Genomic DNA, 23,152 nt, shown 5'->3' on the forward strand with positions numbered 1-23,152 from the left:
AGACCATACTCTGTTCACCACCATCCATAGCTCTCTCTCATTACGCTTTGATGTGCAGTTGAAGAACTGTAGCCTGCAGGGCCATGTCCCAGTACTGAAAGACAGGATTTTACTTTACTGACCAACACCAACGTGATGGGTTGAATGCCCTCCTTCTGTATCATAAACTTGCTGCAATTCTATTTCGTGAAGTATAAGAGAAGATGCAGGGTAGATTGTTCCCTCATTGGCATTGTTCCAAATGAATATTCTGAATATAGTCTATGAACTCATCCTTCAAGCCAAGTTTTGGCCATCTGGCTTACCCTACCTATCAGAAGGTTGAAGTCCCCTTGATCATTGTGTTACTGTAGGTGCTGCCTTGAAGAATGTCATTGGCTTGGAATCAGGAGAGTGTGTAGATATAAGAGATTAGAAGTTACCTTTTAGTTGACACTGTGAGGAAAGTCATGAATCATTTCAACCAAGTGTTTTCATCCTTTTTAATCTTTTATTTCCATGTACTTATCAACACAGGATTTAAATCATCCTTTCAAGGGCTTCAGCATACTGTACTTTCTCATCAAATACCAATGACCCTGGCACATTTAATGTACAAATTACAAACTGCTGTAAGAACTCAGCTATCTATGGAGGCAAAGTGATGGTCAACTTTTAGAGTGCCATAGAGCCATACAGCATGAAAACATGTCCTTCAGCTCAACTCATCCTTGCTGACCAAGGTGTCTCTCTACACTAATCCCAATTTCCTACATTTGGCTCATGTCCTTTTTCCCTTTCCTATCCATATATCTATACAAATGTTTTTTTTAAATCCTGTAGTTGTACCTGCCTCAACCACCCCTCCACCAAAGATGTCAGTGAATGAATCCACAAATCCCCAATCTTGGTGTCATCCACAAATTTGCTGATCCAGTTGAGCACATTATTATCCAGATTATTGATATAGATGAGAAACAACAAAGGACTCAGCACCGATCCCTGCGGCACTCCACTAGTCACAGACCTCCAGTCAGAGAGGCAACCATCTATTACCACCCTCTGGCTTTTCTGACAAATTTGATACCTCATCTTGATTGCCAAGCGACTGAAACATTTTGACCAACCTCCCATGTGGGACCTTGTCAAATACCTTGCTAAAGTCTATGTAGACAACATCTGCTGATTTGTCTTCATCAACTCTCCTGGTAACTTCATCTGTGAGATCGGTTAGACATTGTCTATCATGTAGGAAGCCTTGCTGACTATCCCAAATCAGTCCATGCCTATCCAAATACTTGTATATCTGGTCACTTAGAATACCTTCCAATAACTTTCCCACTACTGATGTCAGGCTCACTGGCCTATAATTTCCTGGTTCATTTTTAGAGCCTTTCTTAAGCAGCAGAACAACATTGGCTATCCTCCAACCCTTTGGTACCTCACCTGTCGCTAAGGATGATTTTAATATCTCTACTAGGGCCCCTGCAATTTCTGCAGCTGCCTCCTACAGGGTCCAAAGGAACACCTTGTCAGGTCCTGGGGATTTATCCACTCTAATTTGCCTCAAGACAGCAAACAGCTCCTCCTCTGTAATCTGTATAGGGTCCATGAACTTGATGCTACCTTGCCTCACTTCTATAGACTCGGTTCTCATCTCCCGAGTAAAAACAAAAGCAAAAAAGTTGATTTAAGGTCTTCCCCATCTCTTGGCTCCACACATGGATTACCATTTTGATCTTCCAAAGGACCAATTTTGTCCCTTGAAATCCTTTCACTCTTAACATATCTGTAGAATCCCTTAGGATTCTCCTTCACCTTGTCTACTAGGGCAACCTCATGCCTTCTTTTAGCCTTCCTAATTTCTTTCTTAAGTGTTCTCTTGTATTTCTTATATTCCATAAGCACTCCATTTGTTCCTACCTGCCTATACCTGCAATGTACCTTTTTTTTTCTTAACCAGAGCCTCAATATCTCTTGAAAGCCAAAGTTACCTAAACCTGTTATCTTTACCTTTTATTCTGAAAGTCATATACAAGCTTTGTACTCTCAAAATTTCCCTTCTGAAGGCCTCGCACTTACCATGTACATCGTTGCCAGGAAATAGCTTATCCCAGTCCACAATTGCCAGATCCTTTCTGATGCCATCAAAACTGGCCTTTCTCCAATTTAGAATCTCAACCCACAGACTAGACCTATCTTTTGCATATTTACTTTTAAAATTTTGGCATTTTGATCACTAGATGTAAAGAGTCCCCTACACAAGCTTCTGTCACCTGCTCTGTCTCATTCCATAACAGCAGATCAAGTATCACACACACTCTCATTGGGACTTCTGCATATTGATTAGGGAAATTTTCCTGAACCCATTTGACAAACTCTATCCCATTTCATCCTTTTATGGAAATGGGAGTCCTAGTCAATATGTGGAAAGTTAAAATCACCTGCTATAACAACCTTATGTTTCTTGTGTAAGGGGGTTTCGATTTTTATGTTACTGCGAAGGCTAATTAAAATGGCGTTTTTGTTATGTTAATCTGGGGAATGCGGCTTTGTTGTGCTTTAACGCTGAGAAAGTTTGCGCTAGCAGCTTATTGTGGTTTAGAGGGTGATAAGAGGGTGCTATTAACCAATTGGGATAGTTGTTATGGTTTTGGTGTATTTGAAGATACTGTATGCGCGGGGGATTGGGGCAGAAGGCGGGAGAGCGAGACAGAGGATGGACCAGGTGCTGTGAGTCCGCTAACGGGGTCGGACCCCAAGCGGGACGTTCGGCGAGGAGAGGAGACGGAGACGGAGACGGACTCGTATGGAGCGTCTGGTCGACCACCGTTGTTGGTCCCAGGCGGCCGGTCGAGGTGGTCCGGGGGGGGGGGGGTCGCAGGGTGAAGAAGAAGGTCCTTGAGCTCCAACGGTTTTTGTGCACGAAGAGATTGAACTTTGATAAGTGTGGCACCTTTTATTTTCCTTTTATATTTTATTCTCTTTTAATTATATCGTTCCAGTAATATCTATAAACTGTAAATCATTTAATTGCATCTGGTGTATTGTCTGTTATTTGGGCGGGGTGGGGTACCTCACACAGCATCCACACAAACGAATTACCCAGTTTGGCGGGGCCGAGGCTGTTTCCCTAGACGGCAGCGAGCCGAGCGACCCTGAGGGTGGCCGGGGGGCTGCACTTGCAACAGTCTGCAATCACTATACAATTTTTTTGCTCTAAATCCTGTGATCTGTTAGATGGTCTGTAATATAGCCCCATATTACAGGTCAAACCTTTCTTATTCCTCAGTTTCACCTATAATGCCTCACTAAACAACTTCTCCAGTCTATCCTGACTAGCACTGCCGTGACATTTTCCCTGACTAGTAACACCACCCCTTTTCCTTGAACCCCTCCTGTGCCGTGACATCTAAAACAACACAACCCCAGAATACTGAGGTGCCAGACCTGCCCATCCTGCAACCAAGTCTCACTAATGGCTACAATATCATAATCCCATGTGTTAGCCCATGCCCTGAGCTCACCTGCCTTTCCTATAATACTTCTTGCACTGAAATACAGTACACACATTGGGCTGGCTGGTGGCGCAATGACATTGGTGCCGGACCCGGGAGCAGAGCTCCCGGGTCCGAAACCAGTCGGGTCTGCTCCTGAAGTACACTTTCCATTCGTGCCGGATTGAGTGTTGAGATCCCAACTCAACCTCGTAAAATAAAGGGAAAATACTGCGAAAATGTCTGTGTGAGGAGTAGCACACCACACAGTCTCTCCCTCTCACTCCGCGCCTTGTAAAAGCCATGAAAAAGACATCATCGCAGATGCACACATGGACACGCAGACGCGCACACACACAGGCACACGCCAAAAAAAAAGAAATACAGTATACACAGCTCGGGACACTAGTCACACCATGCTCAACCTTTTGATTCCTGACTTTGACTGAGGCCTTACCAACATCTGTCTCTACAACCGCTCCACTAACTGTTCTGGCACTTTGGTTCCCATCCCCTGCAACTCTAGTTTAACCCTTCACCCCTCCCCACCGCAGTACTAGCAAACCTTCCCGCTAGGATCTTAGTCCCTCTCCAGTTCAGGTGCAAGTCATCTTTTCTGAATAGGTCTCACCTTCCCTGGAAAAGAGCCCAATCATCCAAATATCTGAGGCCCTCACTCCTACACCAACTCCTTAGCCATGTGTTAACTGCATGACCTTCCTATTTCTAGGCTTACTAGCACATGGTATGGGTAGCAATCTTGAAATCACAACCCTGGATATCCTTAACTTTGCACGTAACTCTCTGAACTCCATTTGCAGAACCTCCTCAATCTTCCTACCTATGTCATTGATTCCTACGTGGACCATGACCTCTAGCTGCTCACTCTCCTACTTAAGAATACTGGGGACTTGATCTGAGATGTCTTAGACGCTGGCATCCAGGGGCAACATACCAGCTGGTACTCTCTTTCTCATCCACAAAACCTCCTTTCTGTCCCCCTAACTAATGACTCTCCTATCACCATAGCTCGCCTCTTCTCTCCCCTTCCCTTCTGAGTCACAGAGCCAGACTCAGTGCCAGAAACATCCTCAGCTAGGTCATCTCACCCGACAGTGTCCAAAATGGTACACCTTTGGTTGATGGGATGAGCACAGGATGACTGTGTAACCCCTTTTCCTTTCCTGACCGTCACCCAATTTCCTGTGTCAAGCACCTTGGGTGTAACTACCTCTCTATACGTCCTATCTATCACTCACCCAGCCTCTCGAATGATCTGGAGTTCATTCAGTTCCACCTCCAACTCCTTAGTGCAGATTATTAGAAGTTATGGCTGGATGCATTTCCCACAGATGTAGTCGTCAGGGACACTGGACGTCTCCCTATCTTCCCACGTCCTGCAAGAGGAGCATTCAACTATCCAACCTGGCATCCCTACTGTCCTAACTAAGCAAATATAAAGATGTGTCAATCATGTTGAGGTAGAGTGGTCTGACAGTTTCGAGTTCCTAAGTGTAAACATCACCAATAGCCCATCCTGGCCTAAACTTATGGACACCATAGCTAAGAAAGCACATTTGCATCTCTAGTTCCTCCAGAGCCCAAAGAAATTTAGCATGTATCCACTGACCATCACCAATATGGACACATCAAGGCTTGGTATGGCAACTGTCCTACCCAAAACCATAGGAAGTTGCAGAGAGTTGTGTACAACTCTAAAATAACCCTCCCCTCCATGGACTCTTCACTTTTTCTTGCCTTTTTAATCAAAGGAGCCAGTTTAATCAAAGATCCCTCCTCAGAGGCAGAAAAGCCAAAAAAAACATGCACCATTAGATTCAAGGATAGCTTCTCTCCCACTGACTACTGAATGGACCTTTTTTTTACCATTAGCTTTATTTATCGCACATATATTAAGACACAAAGTGAAATGCTTTGTTTGCGCCAAATCAGATCAGCAAGGATTGTGTTGGGCAGCCCACAAGTATCGCCATACCTCTGGGCCAACATAGCATGCCCACAACTCACTAACCCTGACCATAGTTTTTTGTAATGTGGGAGGAAGCTGGAGCACCCAGAGGAAACCCATGTGGTCATGGAGAGAACGTACAAACTCCTTGTAGGCAGCAGTGGGAATTGAACCCCATCTGGTGGTCAGCGGCACTGTAATAACATTACGCTACAGTGTTGTACCGTACCATATTTTGTACAACAAGATGGACTCTTGACCTCACAATCTACCTTGTCATTCCCTTGCACCTTGTTGTCTGTCTCCATGCAGTTTCTCTGTAAATGGACACTCTTCATTCTGCATTCTGTTATTTGTGCTACCTCGATGTACTGATAAGATGTAATGGATGGCATGCAAAATGATATTATTCACTGTACCTCAGTGCACGTAATAACAATAAACCAATTGCTGATACACAAGCAAAGATCTGAAGAAATGTACAGTACCTGCAGATGATGTTATCTTGGCTGGGACTGACATGCCTTAAATCAGTCAGGCTGAGGAATGGATTGTGGAAGTAATGAAGCTGGAGGATGCAGGCCAGGAGGAAGGCTGAAGGAAGAAGGATACTAGCAAACAGTTCGGCCGTATCATACTGCTCCAACCCCAGGTCCTTCAAACTGAAAATGGAACAAGACTCACGTTTCTCAACAATTCAAACCCGTCATAGACAGTACATGCCAAGCTGAAGGTGCTTCAGAAATGCAAGACCTTCCAAAGTCAACGTGCTGGTGTTCATGAGCAAGCCGTGGAATGGAGTCGAGTTAGGTCTCTAAATCCTGCTGAGTACTTTCTCATTACCAAACATCGTACGGACTCTGAAACCAACAGGCAGCCAGCTCTGCTGGACTCCAGGTTGCAGCTTTGACCCAAAGCGATGACAATTCATTCCTCTCCATCCAACCCACAGGTGCTGCTCGACCCACTGAGTTCCACCAGCAGGTTGTTGCTGTTCTGGATTCCAGCATCGGTGTTCTCAGTGTGATGAGATGGGGGTCCAGTGCCTGGACACCCCATTCCACCCCAGCAGTCCAACACCACCCAGACCACCTGTGAGGCTGCAATGGGACAGATCACCGCAGCCACCAATGTGCGAGCTCTCTTCAGTACATTTATAAAGCACCTTTAACCTGACAGTCAGCACTTCAATGACTAGTAAGGTTTTTACAGAATGAGGATCCAGCAAGGGCCCAAGGCTTAACCAAAAAGGTAGGTGGATCTTAACTGCTAAAGAGAGCAGAGAAAAGGGAAAAATTTTTGGGGAATCCTAGCAGAAAAGGACCGAGCATCTGAACTGAACTACTTCAATATCAACTTCATGCATAAGATAAAGGAAGATTAGTCCTCTACCTGTCCTCGGACATTCCCATTGTTCGCTGAAAGAGCCAGGATACTGTCTTAAACTGGTATATGTAGATGGCGATGAGCACTGCCATTGAATAAGACACAACAGCAATCCAGAAGTACCTCAGGATCCGGCGCCACCAGTCATAATGTATCTGTCATCCACACGAGGGAATAAATTACAGTGGGTGAGCTGTGGCAAATCATCCCTCACTAACCCTCCTCACCTCCCTCTCCATCCCCCTCACCTCCCTCTCCATCCCCCTCACCAACCCCATCCCCAAAGCCATTCGTAACTGAGTGTGTCACTGTTGATGCTATCCATTTCCCCTGCGGTCTCACTTAGTAACTACCCCCAACCCCCCCCCCCCACCCCGCCATGGCTGGGTTTACTGCCTGTGTCTGGAAACACAACAGATTCTGCAGATGCTGGAAATCCAGATGAACACATGCAAAATGCTGGAGGAACTCAGCAGGTCAGGCAGCATCCACAGAACACAAAATAGAATTGACATTTCAGAATGAGACTCCGGTGAAGGCCCGAAAAATCGACTCATAAGAACATACGAACAAAAGAAACAGGAGCAGAAGTAGGCCATCTGGCCCGTCGAGCCTGCTCTGCCATTCAATAATCTGATCATGGACTCATCTCCATCTACCTGCCTTTTCCCCATAATCCTTAATTCCCCTACTATGCAAAAATTTATCCAACCTTGTCTTAAATATATTTACTGAGGCAGCCTCCACTGCTTCATTGGGCAGAGAATTCCACAGATTCACCACCCTTTGGGAAAAGTAGTTCCTCCTCATCTCCATCCTAAATTTATTCCTCTGAAGCTTGAGGTTATTTCCCCTAGTTCTAGTCTCACCTACCAGTGGAAACAACTTTCTTGCCTCTATCTTATCTATCCCATTCCTAATTTTATATGCTCCTATAAGATCGCCCCTCATCCTTCTGAATTCCAGTGACTACAGTCCCTGGAGACTCAACCTCTCCTCATAGTCTAACCCCCTCATCTCTGGAATCAACCTGGTGAACCTCCGCTGCACCGCCTGCAAAGCCAGTATATCCTTCCTCAAGTAAGGAGAACTGCATGCAATACTCCTGATCTGGCCTCACCAGTACCCTGTACAGTGCAGCATAACCCCCCTGCTCTTAAATTCAATTCCTCTTGCAGTGAAGGCCAACATTCCATTTACTTTTTGATAGCCTGCTGCACCTGCAAACCAACCTTTTGCAATTCATGCACAAGCAATCCCAAGTGCTTCTGTATTGCAGCATCCTGCATTTTTTTGCCATTTAAATAACAATCTGATCTTCCATTTTTCATTCCAAAGTGGATGACCTCACATTTACCAACATTGTACTCCATCTTCCAGACCCTTGCCCACACACCTAACCTATCTATATCTCTCTGCAGACTCTCTGTATCTTCACAATTTGCTTTTCCACTCAATTTAGTATCATCAGCAAACTTAGATACACTACACTGGGTCCCCTCTTCCAGATTGTTAATGTATATCGTGAACAATTGCGAGCCCAGCACTGACCTCTGCGGCACACTGCTCACCACTGATTGCCAACCAGAGTAACACGCATGTATCCCAACTCTCTGCTTTCTGTTTGTTAACCAATTCTCCATCCATGCTAATACATCACCCCCAACTCTATGCATCTTTATCTTATTGTAGTGCCCTGGTTCACATCTTTACTGTTATGCTGCAGGTATTTCATTCAGCAGCTCTGTAAGAGCTGTTTGTTCTGCTTTCAGCCTGCCTGGGTTATTGTTGAAGATAAGGGATGTTGTGGAATGTGTGCCATCCAATTAGCGGGGAGGTTTTCTTGGTGAGATACAAGGTTGGTCTTGGGCTTTTGTTCAAGAGGAGATGAAGAGAGAAGACACTGGGGAAAACCGGTCATAGCATACAATCTGGTGGGAGACCCGTTTGTTCAAGATGGATTGCGAGCGACATTCCGAAGGTGGTGTGTGCTTTCACGTTGACCAAGGGCCCAGTGCGTGAGTGACAGGGAAGTTCAAGATGAGCTCCAACTTGTGCACATTTGACTGTTTCATTAGAATGGGCCTTTTTTTGTTATTCTTTACTAACCCTTCAGTTAAGATTCATAAATATAATTCCTTTAATCATATGTGATGTACTGTCCATTATTTCGGGGCATTAATTTGTAACAGGGAAGCGAATTACACAGCATCCACACAAACAGGGGGTTTGGGGAGGGGACTCGCACCTCAAACTCACACGTTTGGTGGGGCCGGAGATTGTCTTCCCTAGACACATAGCCAAGGAATCTGGGGTGTTTCATTATGGATAAGACTTTTATGTAGCACCTTACCGAAGGCCTTCTGGAAATCCAAGTAAATAACATCCATCCGTTCCCCTCTATCCAGTGCACTTGTTATATCCCCAAAGAACTCCAGTAAGTTTGTCAAACAGGACTGGCCTTTGCTGAATCCATGTTGCATCTGCCTCGCTATTTCTTCTTTAATGATTGCTTCAAACATTTTCCTAACTACAGATGTTAAACTAACTGACCTATAGTTACCTGCCTTTTGACTACATCCTTTTTTGAACATTGGCATGACATTCACCTTCTTCCAATTCAGAGTCCAGAGAATTTTAGTAAACCAAAGCCTCTACTATAACCTCTGCCACTTCTTTCAGTACCTTGGGATGCAGTCCATCAGGACCAGGGGACTTGTCTTTCTTTTGGCCCACAAGTTTGCTCAGCACTACCTCTTTAGTGATAACTGTTGTATCAAAGTCCTCACCTCCCATCGTATTCATATCATTTCCTTTTGGCATGTTAGACATGCCCTCCACCATGAAGACTGACACAAAATAGTCATTCAAAGCCTCGGCCATTTCCTCATTGCCCAATATTAATTCCCCCTTCTCGTCCTCCAAGGGACCTGCATTCACTTCGGCCACCATTTTCCACTTTATATAATTATAAAAAAAATGACTATCCATTTTTATATCATGTAACCAAGTCTGGAGAGGAAGGGTGAAGAAACCAGAATAATTTTCATAATCTATCTACCCTTTCTTTATTGATCGCGTTATTCCTTTCCATACATGTTGCCAGACCTGCTGAGTTACTGAAGCATTATGTATGTGTTGTAAGTGTCTATATCCTTGATAACCCAGTAACTCTTTCCTCAGCATTCTTTGTGAATGACTGATTTATACCAATCTAATAATTACTGGAATAGTATTGAATCAATTATAATAACCCGTCAGGCCAGGTACTGGTTAAGTCCAAAAAAGCGTTCCCTGGTCTCAGTGTTTGTAATGATTATTCCAGGAATGGTTTAAGTACTTGGTTCTATGCTCGGGAATAGATTTTATTGTTTGGGAAGTCTGATCTGACCACCATTGTGACTGGAGTGAGCTGGAACCTTTCTTTGTGTTGTGTAGAGGTGCTGAGCATGGACCTACCTGATATAAAGCCACGCTGAAAAGGAACAGCTTGATGTAGAGAATCTTGTAGACCACAACTCTGCCATTGAAGCTAACGATGAAGAACATGGCTGTGCAGAAGCAGATCCAGTATTTTATCAATAATCCCTTAACAACACTTCCGACCATTGTCATCAGTGTCACATCCTCCTGTGTACCTTCTGCAGAGACAAGCAGAAAAACAAAAGGTAGCATATTTGCTGCAGGCAGGTTTGCTACATGTCAATGCTGAAACTTACATACACATTGCGGGTAGAAACCTGGGACTCTCTCCCACCATGGGCGGCATGGTGGCGTGGTGGCGTGGTAGTTAGCACGACGCTTTACAGTAGCGGATGCCTGTGTTCAGTTCCTGGAACTGAAGAGGCCGCTGCCTGTAAGGAGTTTGTGTGTTCTCCCTGGGACCGCGTGGGTTTCCCTTGTGCTGTGGTTTCCCCTACAGTCCAAAGGTGTATCTGTTGGTAGGTTAATTGGTCACTGTGAATTGTCCCATGATTAAGCTAGAATTAAATCAGGGGATTGCTGGGCGGCACGCTTTGATAGGCCAGAGGGCCTACTCTGCGCTGTATCCCTATAAAAAATTTAAAAATAAATAAATGAAATTCTGGTCTCTCCCATTCAGCAAGAGCAGGGCTGAACTCTTTCTCCTAAGATCGGAGAGGTTTTAGAGTAAATTTATTACATGTGCTGTGAAGCACAAGTAACTTTGAGAGAATAAGGAAAAACTGGTCCTCGTGGTAACGGTGGAACGTGGGTTTGAGATCGTCAGTAAAAGGAGATAGGAACAACTTCGCTCACACTGATGAGTTACTGCTTCAAGCACGGGTGATGGAAGCAGATTCAATAAATCTTTCAAAGAGATTTGGGGAAACGCTTGAAAAAGGAAAAGAAAATGCAGAGTGATGCTGACAAGCAGGGCAATGGTTCTCACTGTTTGGCCTTTTCCAGAGTTACAGCAGGAAGAGTGGGCTGAATGGCCTCTTTCTCTGCTGGATAACCCTATGATCCAGATGAAGAGTTGGAACTGATGGGGCTAACTCTGCTAAAGGGATAACAACAATTGTGATTCAGCCTGAGATTATACCTCACCATTGAAAATTGACATCCATTTTATACAGGAGAGGGTACTGAAAGAAATCAGTTCTCACACAGGCCATGTTTGTGGCTACATTGATGAAGGAAGGAGCTTTCTCACCTGTTCCCTGAACTCTGACCTCACTGAGTGACCCCTGGGTCCTTTTACTCATTTTCTCTTTCTCGATCAAGTGCTGACGCAGCAAGAGCCAGAACATTAAAGTGTAGAAGATCTGTTGCAGAGAATAGCCAAGCGTCAGTAACTAAAACCCACAGCAACAGCAACACACATAATATGCTGGAGAAACTCAGCAGGTCAGGCAGCATCTACGGAGGGGAATGAACAGTCTAGCTTTCAGGATGAGATCCTTCACCAGGTCTGGAGAGGAAGGGTGAAGAAGCCAGAATAAAAAGGTGGGGGAGGAGAAGGAGTACAAGCTGGCAGGCAGTAGATGAAACTCGGTGAGGGGAAAGGTCAGTGGGTGGGAGGGGTATGAAATAAAGAGCTGGGAGATGATGTGGAAGTAGTAAAGGGCTGAAAAAGGGATGTGATAGGAGAGAAGAGAGTGGACCATGGGAGAAAGGGAAGGAAAATGGGCACAAGAGGGAGGTGATAGGCAGTTGAGGCAAGAGGGGAACCAGAACGGGGAAGGAGAAGTTACTGGATGGTAGAGAAACCGATGATTATGCCACATCAGGCTGGAGGATACGCAGGCAGGATTGTGAGGTGTTGCTCCAGCAACCCGAGTGGGGCCTCATTTATAGATTTATTACAGCCAGAGCCTAGCACAGTCAGAGTCTAGCACGCTGTTCAATCCACCCCTTGTTTTTCATTATTTGTGTTCATTGTAAACCTTTAGAATCGATCATCAGACAAAGAAGAGAACAAGTGTTTACTGTTTAACCCTACACCGCAACCAGCCGATAACAAAGGACAATTCCCTATTCTTTCTCATAATTTCAGCTCATCCCAAAGCAATAGGAAGCCTGCAGTTCAAAACCTGATATTCATTGACAAATAGAGAGTGTGGATGGGAAAGATGAGAAATTATTATGTTTTGCAATTATTTGCAAGATTCTAATTCCTACCAATCTTCCTTTGCTTGACAGTGATTGGACGAGACTGATCATGCACTGTGTTACTGGGGATGATTACAACACTCCTTGTTTCAGAGGCTGGTAGTTGTTGCTGCTGCCTTCTGTCCCTGCCCCCTTCTTAAAGCAGCAGCCCAGACACTGGGTCGGTGAGCACAATGCAAGTGGCACAAAAAAACAACTTAACCTGGGTTAGATCAAGCTGGTGAATCAAAGCAGAGTGCCTGACACACACTCACACAGCTGAACACATCACTACTTACTAAACCCACATCTCTCTATCCCAACATAAACTGGATCTCAGATTCGCAACCGACAACTCTCGTTGAAATCTCAAGTTGAGCGCTGGTGCTGTCCCCACCCAAGGGCTGTGTGCTCAGCCCGCTGCTGTTCACACTCCTGATTCACGACCGCACTGCCGGATCCAGGTCAAACACCATCATCAAGTTCTCTGATGATACAACAGTGGTTGGCCACATCAGCAACAATGATGAGTCAGCATACAGAGAGAAGGGTGAGAGGCTTGTCAAATGGTGTGAGAACAACAACCTGAGTCAGAATCAGATTTATTATCACCGGCACATGAAGTGAAATTTGTTAACTTAGCAGCAGCAGTTCAATGCAATATATAATCTAGCAGAGAAAAAAATAAAACATAATAATAATAAATAAACAAGTAAATCAATTACATATATTGAATAGATTTTTAAAAAGTACAAAACCAGAAATACTGTATATTAGAAAAAAGTGAGGTAGTGTCCAGATCTTCAATGTTCACTTAGGAATCGGATGGCAGAGGGGAAGAAGCTGTTTCTGAATCACTGAGTGTGTGCCTTCAGGCTTCTGTACCTCCTGCCTGATGGTAACAGTGAGAAAAGGGCATACCCTGGGTGCTGGAGGCCCTTAATAATGGAAGCTGACTTTCTGAAACACCACTCCCTAAAGATGTCCTGGGTACTTTGTGGGATAGTGCCCAAGATGGAGCTGTCTTGGTGATCAGACTTCCCAAAGTAAGGGCGTGGAATATCACGGAAGGCATTCTTGATGGTGGTGTAGCAATGGTCCAGTGTGTTGTTTCCTCTGGTATTGCAAGTGATCTGTTGATGGTAGTTGCTTCGTGAGTTTTTCAGACTCACCTTGTTAAAGTCTCCCAAAACAAAGGTAAAGGTGTTAGGGTGTGCTGTTTCGGGCATGTTGATCCCATTACTCAGCTCATCTAAAGCCTGATTGACATTGACCTGAGGTGGAACGTAAACTGCTACCAGAATGACCCCAGAGAACTCCTGTGGTGGGTAAAAAAGATGGCACTTTACTGCTAGATATTCCAGGTCTGGTGAGCAGAATTGGGACAGCACTGATAAAGTTGTGCACCAAGAAGAGTTGATCATGAGGCATACTCCTCCACTTCTGCTTTTGAGAGGCTCTATAGATCTTTCCTGACAGTGTATGGTAAACCCATCGATCTGAATCGCTGCATCCAGTACAGAAAGGGTTAACCAGGATTCCATGAAACACACATGGTCCTAATGTCTCTCTGATTCAGCACCCTGGCTCTGAGATCATTGATTTTATTCACCAGCAAGATAGTCAGTATAGGGAGTTTAAAACTGCATTTCCTTAAACGCACTTGTAATCCCACTCTGCGGCTGCGCTGCCTCCAAGGTTTTCTCCATGGGCCCTTCCGACCACAGACTGTGTGGTTTCTGTCAGTTTTAAGCAGTGATAGTTTGTTTAAGACATCTTTGTTGACTGTACTGACCTTGGAAGCAGTTGTGCTCTTTAGCTTTAACAGGCTGAAACGGGAATATTTAAACGTATCCATTGAGAGGACTACTGCTACTCGAGTCGCTCCTAGGCACCTCGTGGACAAGACTCTGCCATGGAGAGAGTGAAGAGCACAAAGCTCCTTGGTGTGCACGACGCTGGTAATCTAACCTGGACCCACAACACCCCTCAGTAGTCGAGAAGGCACAGCAACATCTATACTTCCTGAGAAGAATGAGGTGTGCAAGCCTCCCCAACACCATTCTGACAACTTTCTACAGGAACACCATCAAGAATGTCCTGTCTGGCTGCATTACTGTGTGGTACAGAAGTTGCAAGGCATCAGACTACAAGACCCTGCAGAGGACAGTAAAAACAGCCAAGATAATCACGAACTTCTCCCTCCCCCCTATTGTGACATTTCCTGGGAGCATTGTAGACGAAGAGCTCAAAGCATTTAAGGATCCCTATCACCCATCTCACTAACTCCTTGACCCACTACCATCAGGAAGGAGGTACAGGAGCATCAGGACTAGGATTGCCAGACTGAGTAACATTGTCTTCCCTCAGGCTGTGAGACTAATGAATACCCTGTCACCACTGACATCTCATCACTAAGACAGCGAGTTGTTTACTGTTTACTACAATGTTTATTGTTTACCTGTGTTGTACACTACATGCTCTTTGAATTATATTGTATTAACTTATTTGTGGTAATATTTTGTTTTGTGTGCTGTGTGTGATATGTGTTTTGTGGGTGCATTGTGGTCTGGAGGACCATGTTTCTTTTGCTTGTATACATATACAGTTAGATGACAATAAATTTGAACTTGACTTGAATGATCACACAAAAAAGGAGGATATTGCGCTGAAATCCCAATGATTCCATATTGAGAGTGGTGTATTGATCAAAACCTCTGTTGCATTCATCAATACTTTCCACCTTCCCTCACTGTTCAGTCGTTTATGTGCTTCAGTAAATGTCACTGTGATCTTAGGCTTGCTGATCATCCCACAACTCACTGTCTACCAGAAGTTTAAAAAGTTCAAAGTTAAAAGTAAATTTTATTATCCAAGTTCATATATGTCACCATACACAACCCCAAGAATCATTTTCCTGTGGGCATACTTAGCAAATCTATAGAAAAATAACTATAACATGATCAATGAAAGATCAACCAGAGTGCAGAAGACAACAAACTGTGCAAATGCAATTATAAATAAATAGCAATAAATAATGAAAACAAAAGATAAAGAGTCCTTAAAGTGAGGTAATTGGTTGTGGGAACATTTCAATGATAGTGCAAGTGAGTGTAGCTAACACATTTTATTCAAGAGCCTGATGGTTGAGGGGAGTAATTGTTCCTGGAACCTGGTGGTACAAGTCCTGAGGTACTTGTACCTCCTACCTGAAAAGCATGGCCTGGGTGGTGGAGATCTCTGATGATGGATGGTGCTTTCCGACGACAGTGTTTCATGAAGATGTGCTTAATGGTTGGGAAGAGTTTACCCGTGATGTACTGGGCCAAATCCAACAGCTTTTGTAGGATTATCTGTTCATAGGTATTGGTATTTCCATGCCAGGCTATGATGCAGCCACTCAAATTGCTCTCCACTGCACATCTATGTCAAAGTTTTAGGTGTCAGGAATCTCTGCAAACTCCTGAGGAAGGAGAGGTGTGGTCGTGCTTTCTTCACAACTGCATTTACATGCTGGGTCCAAGACAGGTCCACGGACATGGTAACACCCAGGAATTTAATGTTGCTATCCCTCTCCACCTCTGATGAGGACCGACTCACAGACCTCTGGTTTCCCTCTCTTGAAGTCTACAAGCAGTTCCTTGGTTTTGCTGACATTGAGTGAGAGGTTGTTATGACATCACTATCAAATTTTCAATCTCCCTCCTGTAAGCTGATTTATCACCACCTTTGATTCAGCCCACAATGGTGGGGTCATCAACAAGCTTGAATATGGCATTGGAGCTGTGCTTAGCCAGACAGTCATAGGTCACAGCCGGGTCTGCTCTCCAGCAATTCATCTTGTTGGCACAAGTGACGATGGGAGAATTGGAGAGCGTACAACTATCATCATGTCTCCCTCATTTGCTCTCACCTACAGGGCAGCTTTCACACCATGGCTACCTTGTGATAGGCCTGTTTAGATCTACAAAATGTGGCACCAACAAAAGATCCTGTTGGGGAACTTGCAGAACTTCCTTAGCACAAGTTTCAGGGTGTAAACCATTATTTAGGTACAGTTTGAAGACTCTTTGACCAAGTGTATGAATGGAAGTTAGCATCACTTAGTGAATGCTTGCAGGTATTTTCCCCCTCATGTTTGCTGAGACTAGAACTAAAGCTCAAAGGTTAAGGGTGAAAAGTGAAATATTTAAGAGGAACCTGAGGGGAAATTTCTCCAGTCACAGGGCTGTGCAAGAGTGGAATGAGCTGCTTGCAGAAGTCATAAATGTGGGTTCAATTGTAACATTTAAAGAGAGGTTTGGATAGATACATGAACGGCAGGGATTTGGAAGGATATGGTCTGGGTGTAGGTAAATGGAACTAGATAGGAGATGAGGTCAACATGGACTAAATGGGCCAAATGGCGTATTTCTGTGCTGTATCACTTCATCATGAAAAGTGGCTTGTTAACCTCGAACAATAACAAACCCATTTTCTAGTCAAGGATTTTTTTAGCCAACTTTTATGGAGGGCTAGATAAATGCCTGTTTGGGTGGTAGATGATATGGGGCCTGTGTGTTCCATATATTTAAAGCAAGACCCACATTGTGTACACAGGGAGTACTTCTTTAGATAGAGGAAGGAGTCAGAAGATAGTGGAAGATATGTGCAAGCACTTTGCCTTTTGAGACAGATGCCTCTGTAATTGCCACAACTGCAACAATTTGCCTTGTCTCCCTTCTTAAATATGGTCCCTATTAGAGCATAATCTGTGCCAATCATGGCCTTTGTGATAGTCACAACATGGTGGTCCCTATCTCATACAATGATATAGTCAGTGAAATGTCACTGTTCAGATGGGGGTGCTGCCAAGATGCCTTGAATTTGCTTTTCTGGTGGAAGAGTGTTTGATGGTAAGATTGCGTTCAGCACGTATGGTGAGAAGTAGTACTCCATCTGAGTTGATGTTGCCAATGCCTTCCTTTCCTAGGGTGCTCTTCCAAAGGTTGAAGTCTCCACCGACCCAGGCACTGACGTCCCCGAAGAGAATGACCTTATCCTCCTTGGGATGCTTGGCAGTATCATGTCTATGCAAGCATAGAAGGCCTCTTCTTCATGCTCGTCTGAGTCCAGAGTTGGTGCATAAGCACCCATTATGGTTGTCATCTGGTTGTTGGCAGGCACCAAACGGGTTGTCATGAGAGTTCACTGATCCCCAGAGGAAATTCAGAGAGCTGACTGATTCTGGACACGGATCCTGGACTTGTCAGCTGCCTTCCCTTTCCAGAGGTGGTGTAACCACCCTTCTCCTCCATCAATTGCCCTTTGTCTGGATAGTTAGGGAAAAACATGCTTTTTGGTGTGAATCTGGCTATAAATCTATTACCACATTTTTCATTATTGAAAGCCCCTGGAGCTTTGCATTGTTAATATTCACCCCCCCCCATACACCCTTATTGCATAGAAGGAGGCCACTTTGGCCCAACCAATAATTACTGACTCACAAAGCAATCCCATTCTATTTTCCCATCTCCTTTCTCCGGCTGCATGATATTCTCTGCACTGTCCCATCCCATTTTCCCAAAGTTCTCCAATAAAGTAGATGCAACCATCTGCATCCCAGTTCCTCAATATGGGAACCTCTGATATGCTCTCTCCCCACCCTGATTAGGCTCACTGCTGCAAAAACATTGCCTCTTAACACCAATCCGGTTTGTCCCAGCCCCCACGAACCTTGGCAGCCAGGTGCACACACGGTGTATTTGATTTCTTCAGGTCAAAATCGATGAGGATGTTATCAGACACCCCAGGGAAGAGCTCGTCCTCGGTGAGCTGCAGGCCCACAAAGAACTGCTGAGTGACCAGCAGGTTCCCATAGATCACCAGAACCGGAGAGCTCAGCTTCGTCCAGCGCTGCCGATCCCGGACCATCCAGATCACGCAGGACCAGATCAGAAGGGCGAAGGTCAGCCAGCTGTTGTAGGTGATGCTCCAGACCTGTGGATGAGAAGCATGCTCAATAAACAGCTACATCAAACACCCTCTAATAACCGACCAATACACCTCGATTACCAATGGAACAATAGAGCAAGGTTATGCCAGGCACAGATATTGTGGCAGGAGGTTCGGAGCTGGGATTGTTCACTGTGGAAAGTCTGGTAATGGCCCAAATGATTATGAAAATATGTAGCAAAACTGATCAAGCAGTCAGTGTTTTTGGATAAGCATAAAATTATTATTTCCAAAGAATCTCTGGATCAGTATCATTGGATCCAACAGTATTCATTGTGAAAGAGGGTAGGGGAAAATTTAAAAAGGACAGGCAACACAGTCAAGGACTTTTTATAACTACTTATTAAAAACTGCAAATAAGAGTCATCAATAGGTCTTGAAACTAAGGCTACGTCCACACTAGACCGGATAATTTTGAAAACGCCAGTTTCGCGTAAAAACGATAGGCGTCCACACCAAGCATTTTTCAAAATACCTCCATCCACATTAGAACGGGTATTTGGGCGAATCTCCTCCTACTGGGCATGCGCAGGACACACAGAAAACAAGTGAAGAGGAAACGAAGTCCTGACGAAGGGTCTCGGCCTGAAACATCGACTGTACCTCTTCCTAGAGATGCTGCCTGGCCTGCTGCGTTCACCAGCAACTTTGATATGTGTTGCTTGTATTTCCAGCATCTGCAGAATTCCTCGTGAAGAGGAAACGGTATACTTGGCACGCGTTTGTCCAGTTACAGACTAGAAAAACTTAAAAGGAAATTGCCAAACGAAAGACTTGGTGCACGTTTGTCGAGAAACATTTCCTACAGCCAAAGTCTCTTCACCGATGAAAGGGACAACAGCTACAGCTAAATGCAATAAGGCTTGTTACTGGGCAAAAGTGAAATTTGCTGTTACCTCATTTGTTTGCCTCTACTTTTGCCATGACTCTGTGTATTATTTTGCTGTATTTAACATGTGCAATAAAATGAATTACTGGGCAAAAGTGACAATTGCATCTATTGAATGTTTGCATAAGCAATACATTAATAATGTTACACGAGCGTGGCGGTGGACGAACCCAAGTGCAGAACACGGGCGCGGGGGCAGAGTCAGGAGGCGCTATCACCATAGTGAGTGTGGAATTGGTTTCCAAGAGAGTCCTTACCCGAAGTCTTGGGTTTGGAGAGAATCCAGGAGCGATGCTAGACTTAGAACTAACAGCCCTAAGAACCATGAAACAAGGTTACTCACACTGGAGTCAACCAACAAACTGACAGCTCCTTGTTGTGATCACAGGGTCTTTATCTTGCATTTTCTGATGGAAAGCAGGTGTGTGTAGTTAGTGGAACCTGGGAATGATTGGAAATTTAACGAGGGGATTGAGGCCCAATTCCTGAGGTAAATATTAAGGTGGGGGATTGCCAGAAGGGACCATGACAAATAAAGCACCTTGTTAAATGTATAAAACATGTCTGCATCAGTGTTATCTTGTATTTCCATACAATGTTACATCAGGCTGTTACACATTGTCAGATATTGTTGTTGTGGTGTTGGAGGTTACGTTCAAGAACAATGAAATGCCGCGTTGCCGCCACCATTTGTTTGGCATGTCATGACAGCGGTTTTAAAATTAGCCGGTTACCCTGTACGCACTACAACGCCCAACCGGCGTTTTCAGATTTAAACACCCTGGAGAGTGTTTTAGAAAAGCTCCTTTATCGGGGGAGGAAAACGCCATTTCAGTGTGGATGGAGGGTCAAAACAAAGAGAAAAGGCTTCAGTTACAGATTTATCCGGTCGAGTGTGGACGTAGCCTAACAGTACAGAAATGATTGACTACTGAATACATTGAGAGCGTAAAGACTGTGGAACATGGAGTGGTAACTCTGTGAGTTGTGAGTAGAGGTGGGATTCACGCCAGTGAGAACGTACGGATGACAGATGTGGTGGGAAGGTGAGTGGGTGGGTGGAATTTAGAAACACAGCAGGAAGGAGAATTGCTGGAATTGATTAGGTCAAAAAAGGGATCCTATTATAACAATCTTTATGTTTCTTCTACTGAGCTATTCCATGAAACGAGGTCATTGAGGTCATTAACAGACAATACTGGGACACCATTAGGCCTTCAAGTAATGTACAGAAACTTAAGTGCAAAATAAACTTTACTTGCTTACAGGGCATATGCCAAATATTTTTTGGCTTAGATTAAGTGTTTCACCAATGGTCAGTGTGATTAATACCTTATCAGCATCAATGCAAAGACATTAATGAAGATGCTCTCATTGTGCCAGGCATTATAGTGACGTACATGAGCTCTACGTCCAGTTAATATTCTCTAAAGTGGGAGCAAATAGAGAGTTTCCCTGTGGAGTGGTGTGCATGTGGCTGACTGGAGTTGAATTCTGCAGTGTTCAGGGGGCATAGAGCTAAAGGGCAGCCCTGCCTTCACCATACCATCATGAAGATGAGTGCACAAGTATAGCTCTGCTGCATCACCATGTGGCCAATGACAGAGAAGCTACTGGATGGCTTCCCCATGTCATCCTCTGACATTTCCATCTCTTGGCAGACACCTGCAGAGGAAAAGGAGAGGGGCATCAATATTGGGCTGAAACGTTTCAGAGAGCACTTTGGGCTGCAGGGAAGAGCAAGTCAAACAGATTTTGGTGACAAAAGGTTGAGCAAAGCTGAGAGACCAGAGAAGCTGAAGTTACATCAGAAACAACAGTCGAAGTGTCTAGCTGGTTGGACTCGGATAAACAATACTAGAACATCAGTTCAGGATAAAGAAATAAAGATCTTAACATCAGTTTGCCAATGTCAATTTCATACAGATTTTAATGCTCTACGGTACTGGGGTTTCTCAGCGGGTCACACAGCATCTATGGAGGGAAGTGGGCAGTTGACAGATGAAGGGTCTTGACCCAAAGCTCAACTGACTATTTCCCTCCATAGTTCCTCCAGCACCTTTGTGTGTTTCTTCAGAGTTCCAGCGCCTGCAGTCCCCTATGCCTTCAAATATGTTGTTACAGCACTGAAATAAGAAATATTTGAGATAGGTCTACCAGACTGGTAAAAGAGGCAAATATAGATGTTCAAATACTGTTCGACTTCACAAAGCAGCAATTAACGTACAAGAGACTTAGGCTTTGACTGGAACGTTTATTAACCAGAAAACTGATCAGGTGGAAGAATTGATTTCTTTTTCATTCATTCACAAACAGCAGACATTGCTAGTTAATGTCAAAATTTATTAGTCATCCCCAAAATCCACTTGAATTAAGGGCCAACTTGATCATCTAGAGGACAGTTAAGAGTCAACTACGTTTCTTTGGATCTGTAGGCATTTACAGTTGGTTGAGGAAGTTTGGTGTGAGCTCCCAAATTCTAAGAACTTTCTACAGGGGCACAATTAAGAGCATCCTGTCTGGCTGCATCACTGCCTGGTATGGGAACTGTACTCCCCTCAACCGCAGGACTCCGCAGAGCGTGGTGCGGACAGCCCAGCGCATCTGTAGATGTGAACTTACCACTATTCAGGACATTTACAAAGACAGGTGTGTAAAAAGGGTCCAAAGAATCACTGGGGACCCAAGTCACCCCAACGACAAACTGATCCAGTTGCTACCATTTGGGAGACAGTACCACAGCATAAAAGCCAGGACCAACAGGCTCCGGGACAGCTTCTTCCACCAGACCATCAGATTGATTAATTCATGCTGATACATTGTATTTCTATATTATATTGACAGTCCTGTTGTACATACTATTTATTATAAATTACTATAAATTGCACATTGCACATTCAACATTCAGGGGGAGACGGAACAAAAAGATTTTTACTCCTCACGTATATGAAGGGTGTAAGAAATAAAGTCAGTTCAATTCAATTCAATTATGGTATGAAGGCACATTAGTGAAGGAGATGAATTTTTATGGCAATATTGTAATTACTTAACTTCTCTAGTTGCTATGAACTCAGCTCTGGACCAAGGACAAGCCCAGTGAGTTAACCACGCCAGAGGAAGCTTCACTGGACAAACTCTGAAGAATTAATATACCACACTGATTCTTGAGAATTTGAATAAAACAGGTTTTAATTTTGAAAAGAAAAAATTTTAAATGTTAAGAAATCTAAACTTAAATGCTTATAGAACAAGATCTCAGCAATCAAGCAATATTTTGGTGCAACCTCCTGATTTTGTAATTTTTTCATAAAATATGTGTTTTTTCTGTCATTACGCAGTTTTTGTCAACACAAGTCAGACACAATAAAAAGCTAATTAATCCTATTTATTTAGTCTTATATAGATTTAGAGCTTTTAAATCATTGTGCCTACACCATAGGTACACATATATGCTGTTAAATGTTGAATATTCATTTTTTATACTATTTCACATGTACTCCTTTAAAAACTCTTCAAGCAACTTTTATCATTAGCATTAAATATACAAAATAACAATATTGGACATAAAAAAACACATTTTTAATTTTAAAGAGACAATTACTTTAATAAATCAACTGTTTTGGAGGAACAGATTGTAAGCATATTAATTTGAAACAAAGAAAGTTCCACTGACGGTGGTGACTGAGACCTGACGGTGGTGGCAGGTGGCCTAATTACAACAAACAATTCCAACCTTTTCACCACTCAAGTCAATGCTTCCTTGCTTAACAACTTTATTTAACAATTTGATACAACAAATAACAATTTGTCATGTACATTTTATCC

At 43.8% G+C, this 23,152-nt stretch overlaps 1 protein-coding gene across 1 annotated transcript in view; it reads right to left on the reverse strand.

Annotated features, from left to right (window-relative positions):
- The window catches only part of LOC140210488 (piezo-type mechanosensitive ion channel component 2-like), a 201,261-nt gene that overhangs the window by 157,965 nt on the left and 20,144 nt on the right, over nucleotides 1-23,152 (reverse strand). Inside the window, exons 7-12 of the mRNA XM_072279479.1 lie at nucleotides 20,874-20,992; nucleotides 18,160-18,423; nucleotides 11,507-11,618; nucleotides 10,291-10,472; nucleotides 6,838-6,986; nucleotides 5,934-6,107 (exon numbers count right to left, since the gene is read on the reverse strand). Of these exons, the coding sequence (XP_072135580.1) occupies nucleotides 5,934-6,107; nucleotides 6,838-6,986; nucleotides 10,291-10,472; nucleotides 11,507-11,618; nucleotides 18,160-18,423; nucleotides 20,874-20,992 (1,000 nt within the window). The remainder of the gene's footprint in view (nucleotides 1-5,933; nucleotides 6,108-6,837; nucleotides 6,987-10,290; nucleotides 10,473-11,506; nucleotides 11,619-18,159; nucleotides 18,424-20,873; nucleotides 20,993-23,152) is intronic.

This window comes from Mobula birostris, chromosome 2 (genome assembly GCF_030028105.1).
Source record: "Mobula birostris isolate sMobBir1 chromosome 2, sMobBir1.hap1, whole genome shotgun sequence".
Taxonomy (NCBI): Eukaryota; Metazoa; Chordata; class Chondrichthyes; order Myliobatiformes; family Myliobatidae; genus Mobula; species Mobula birostris.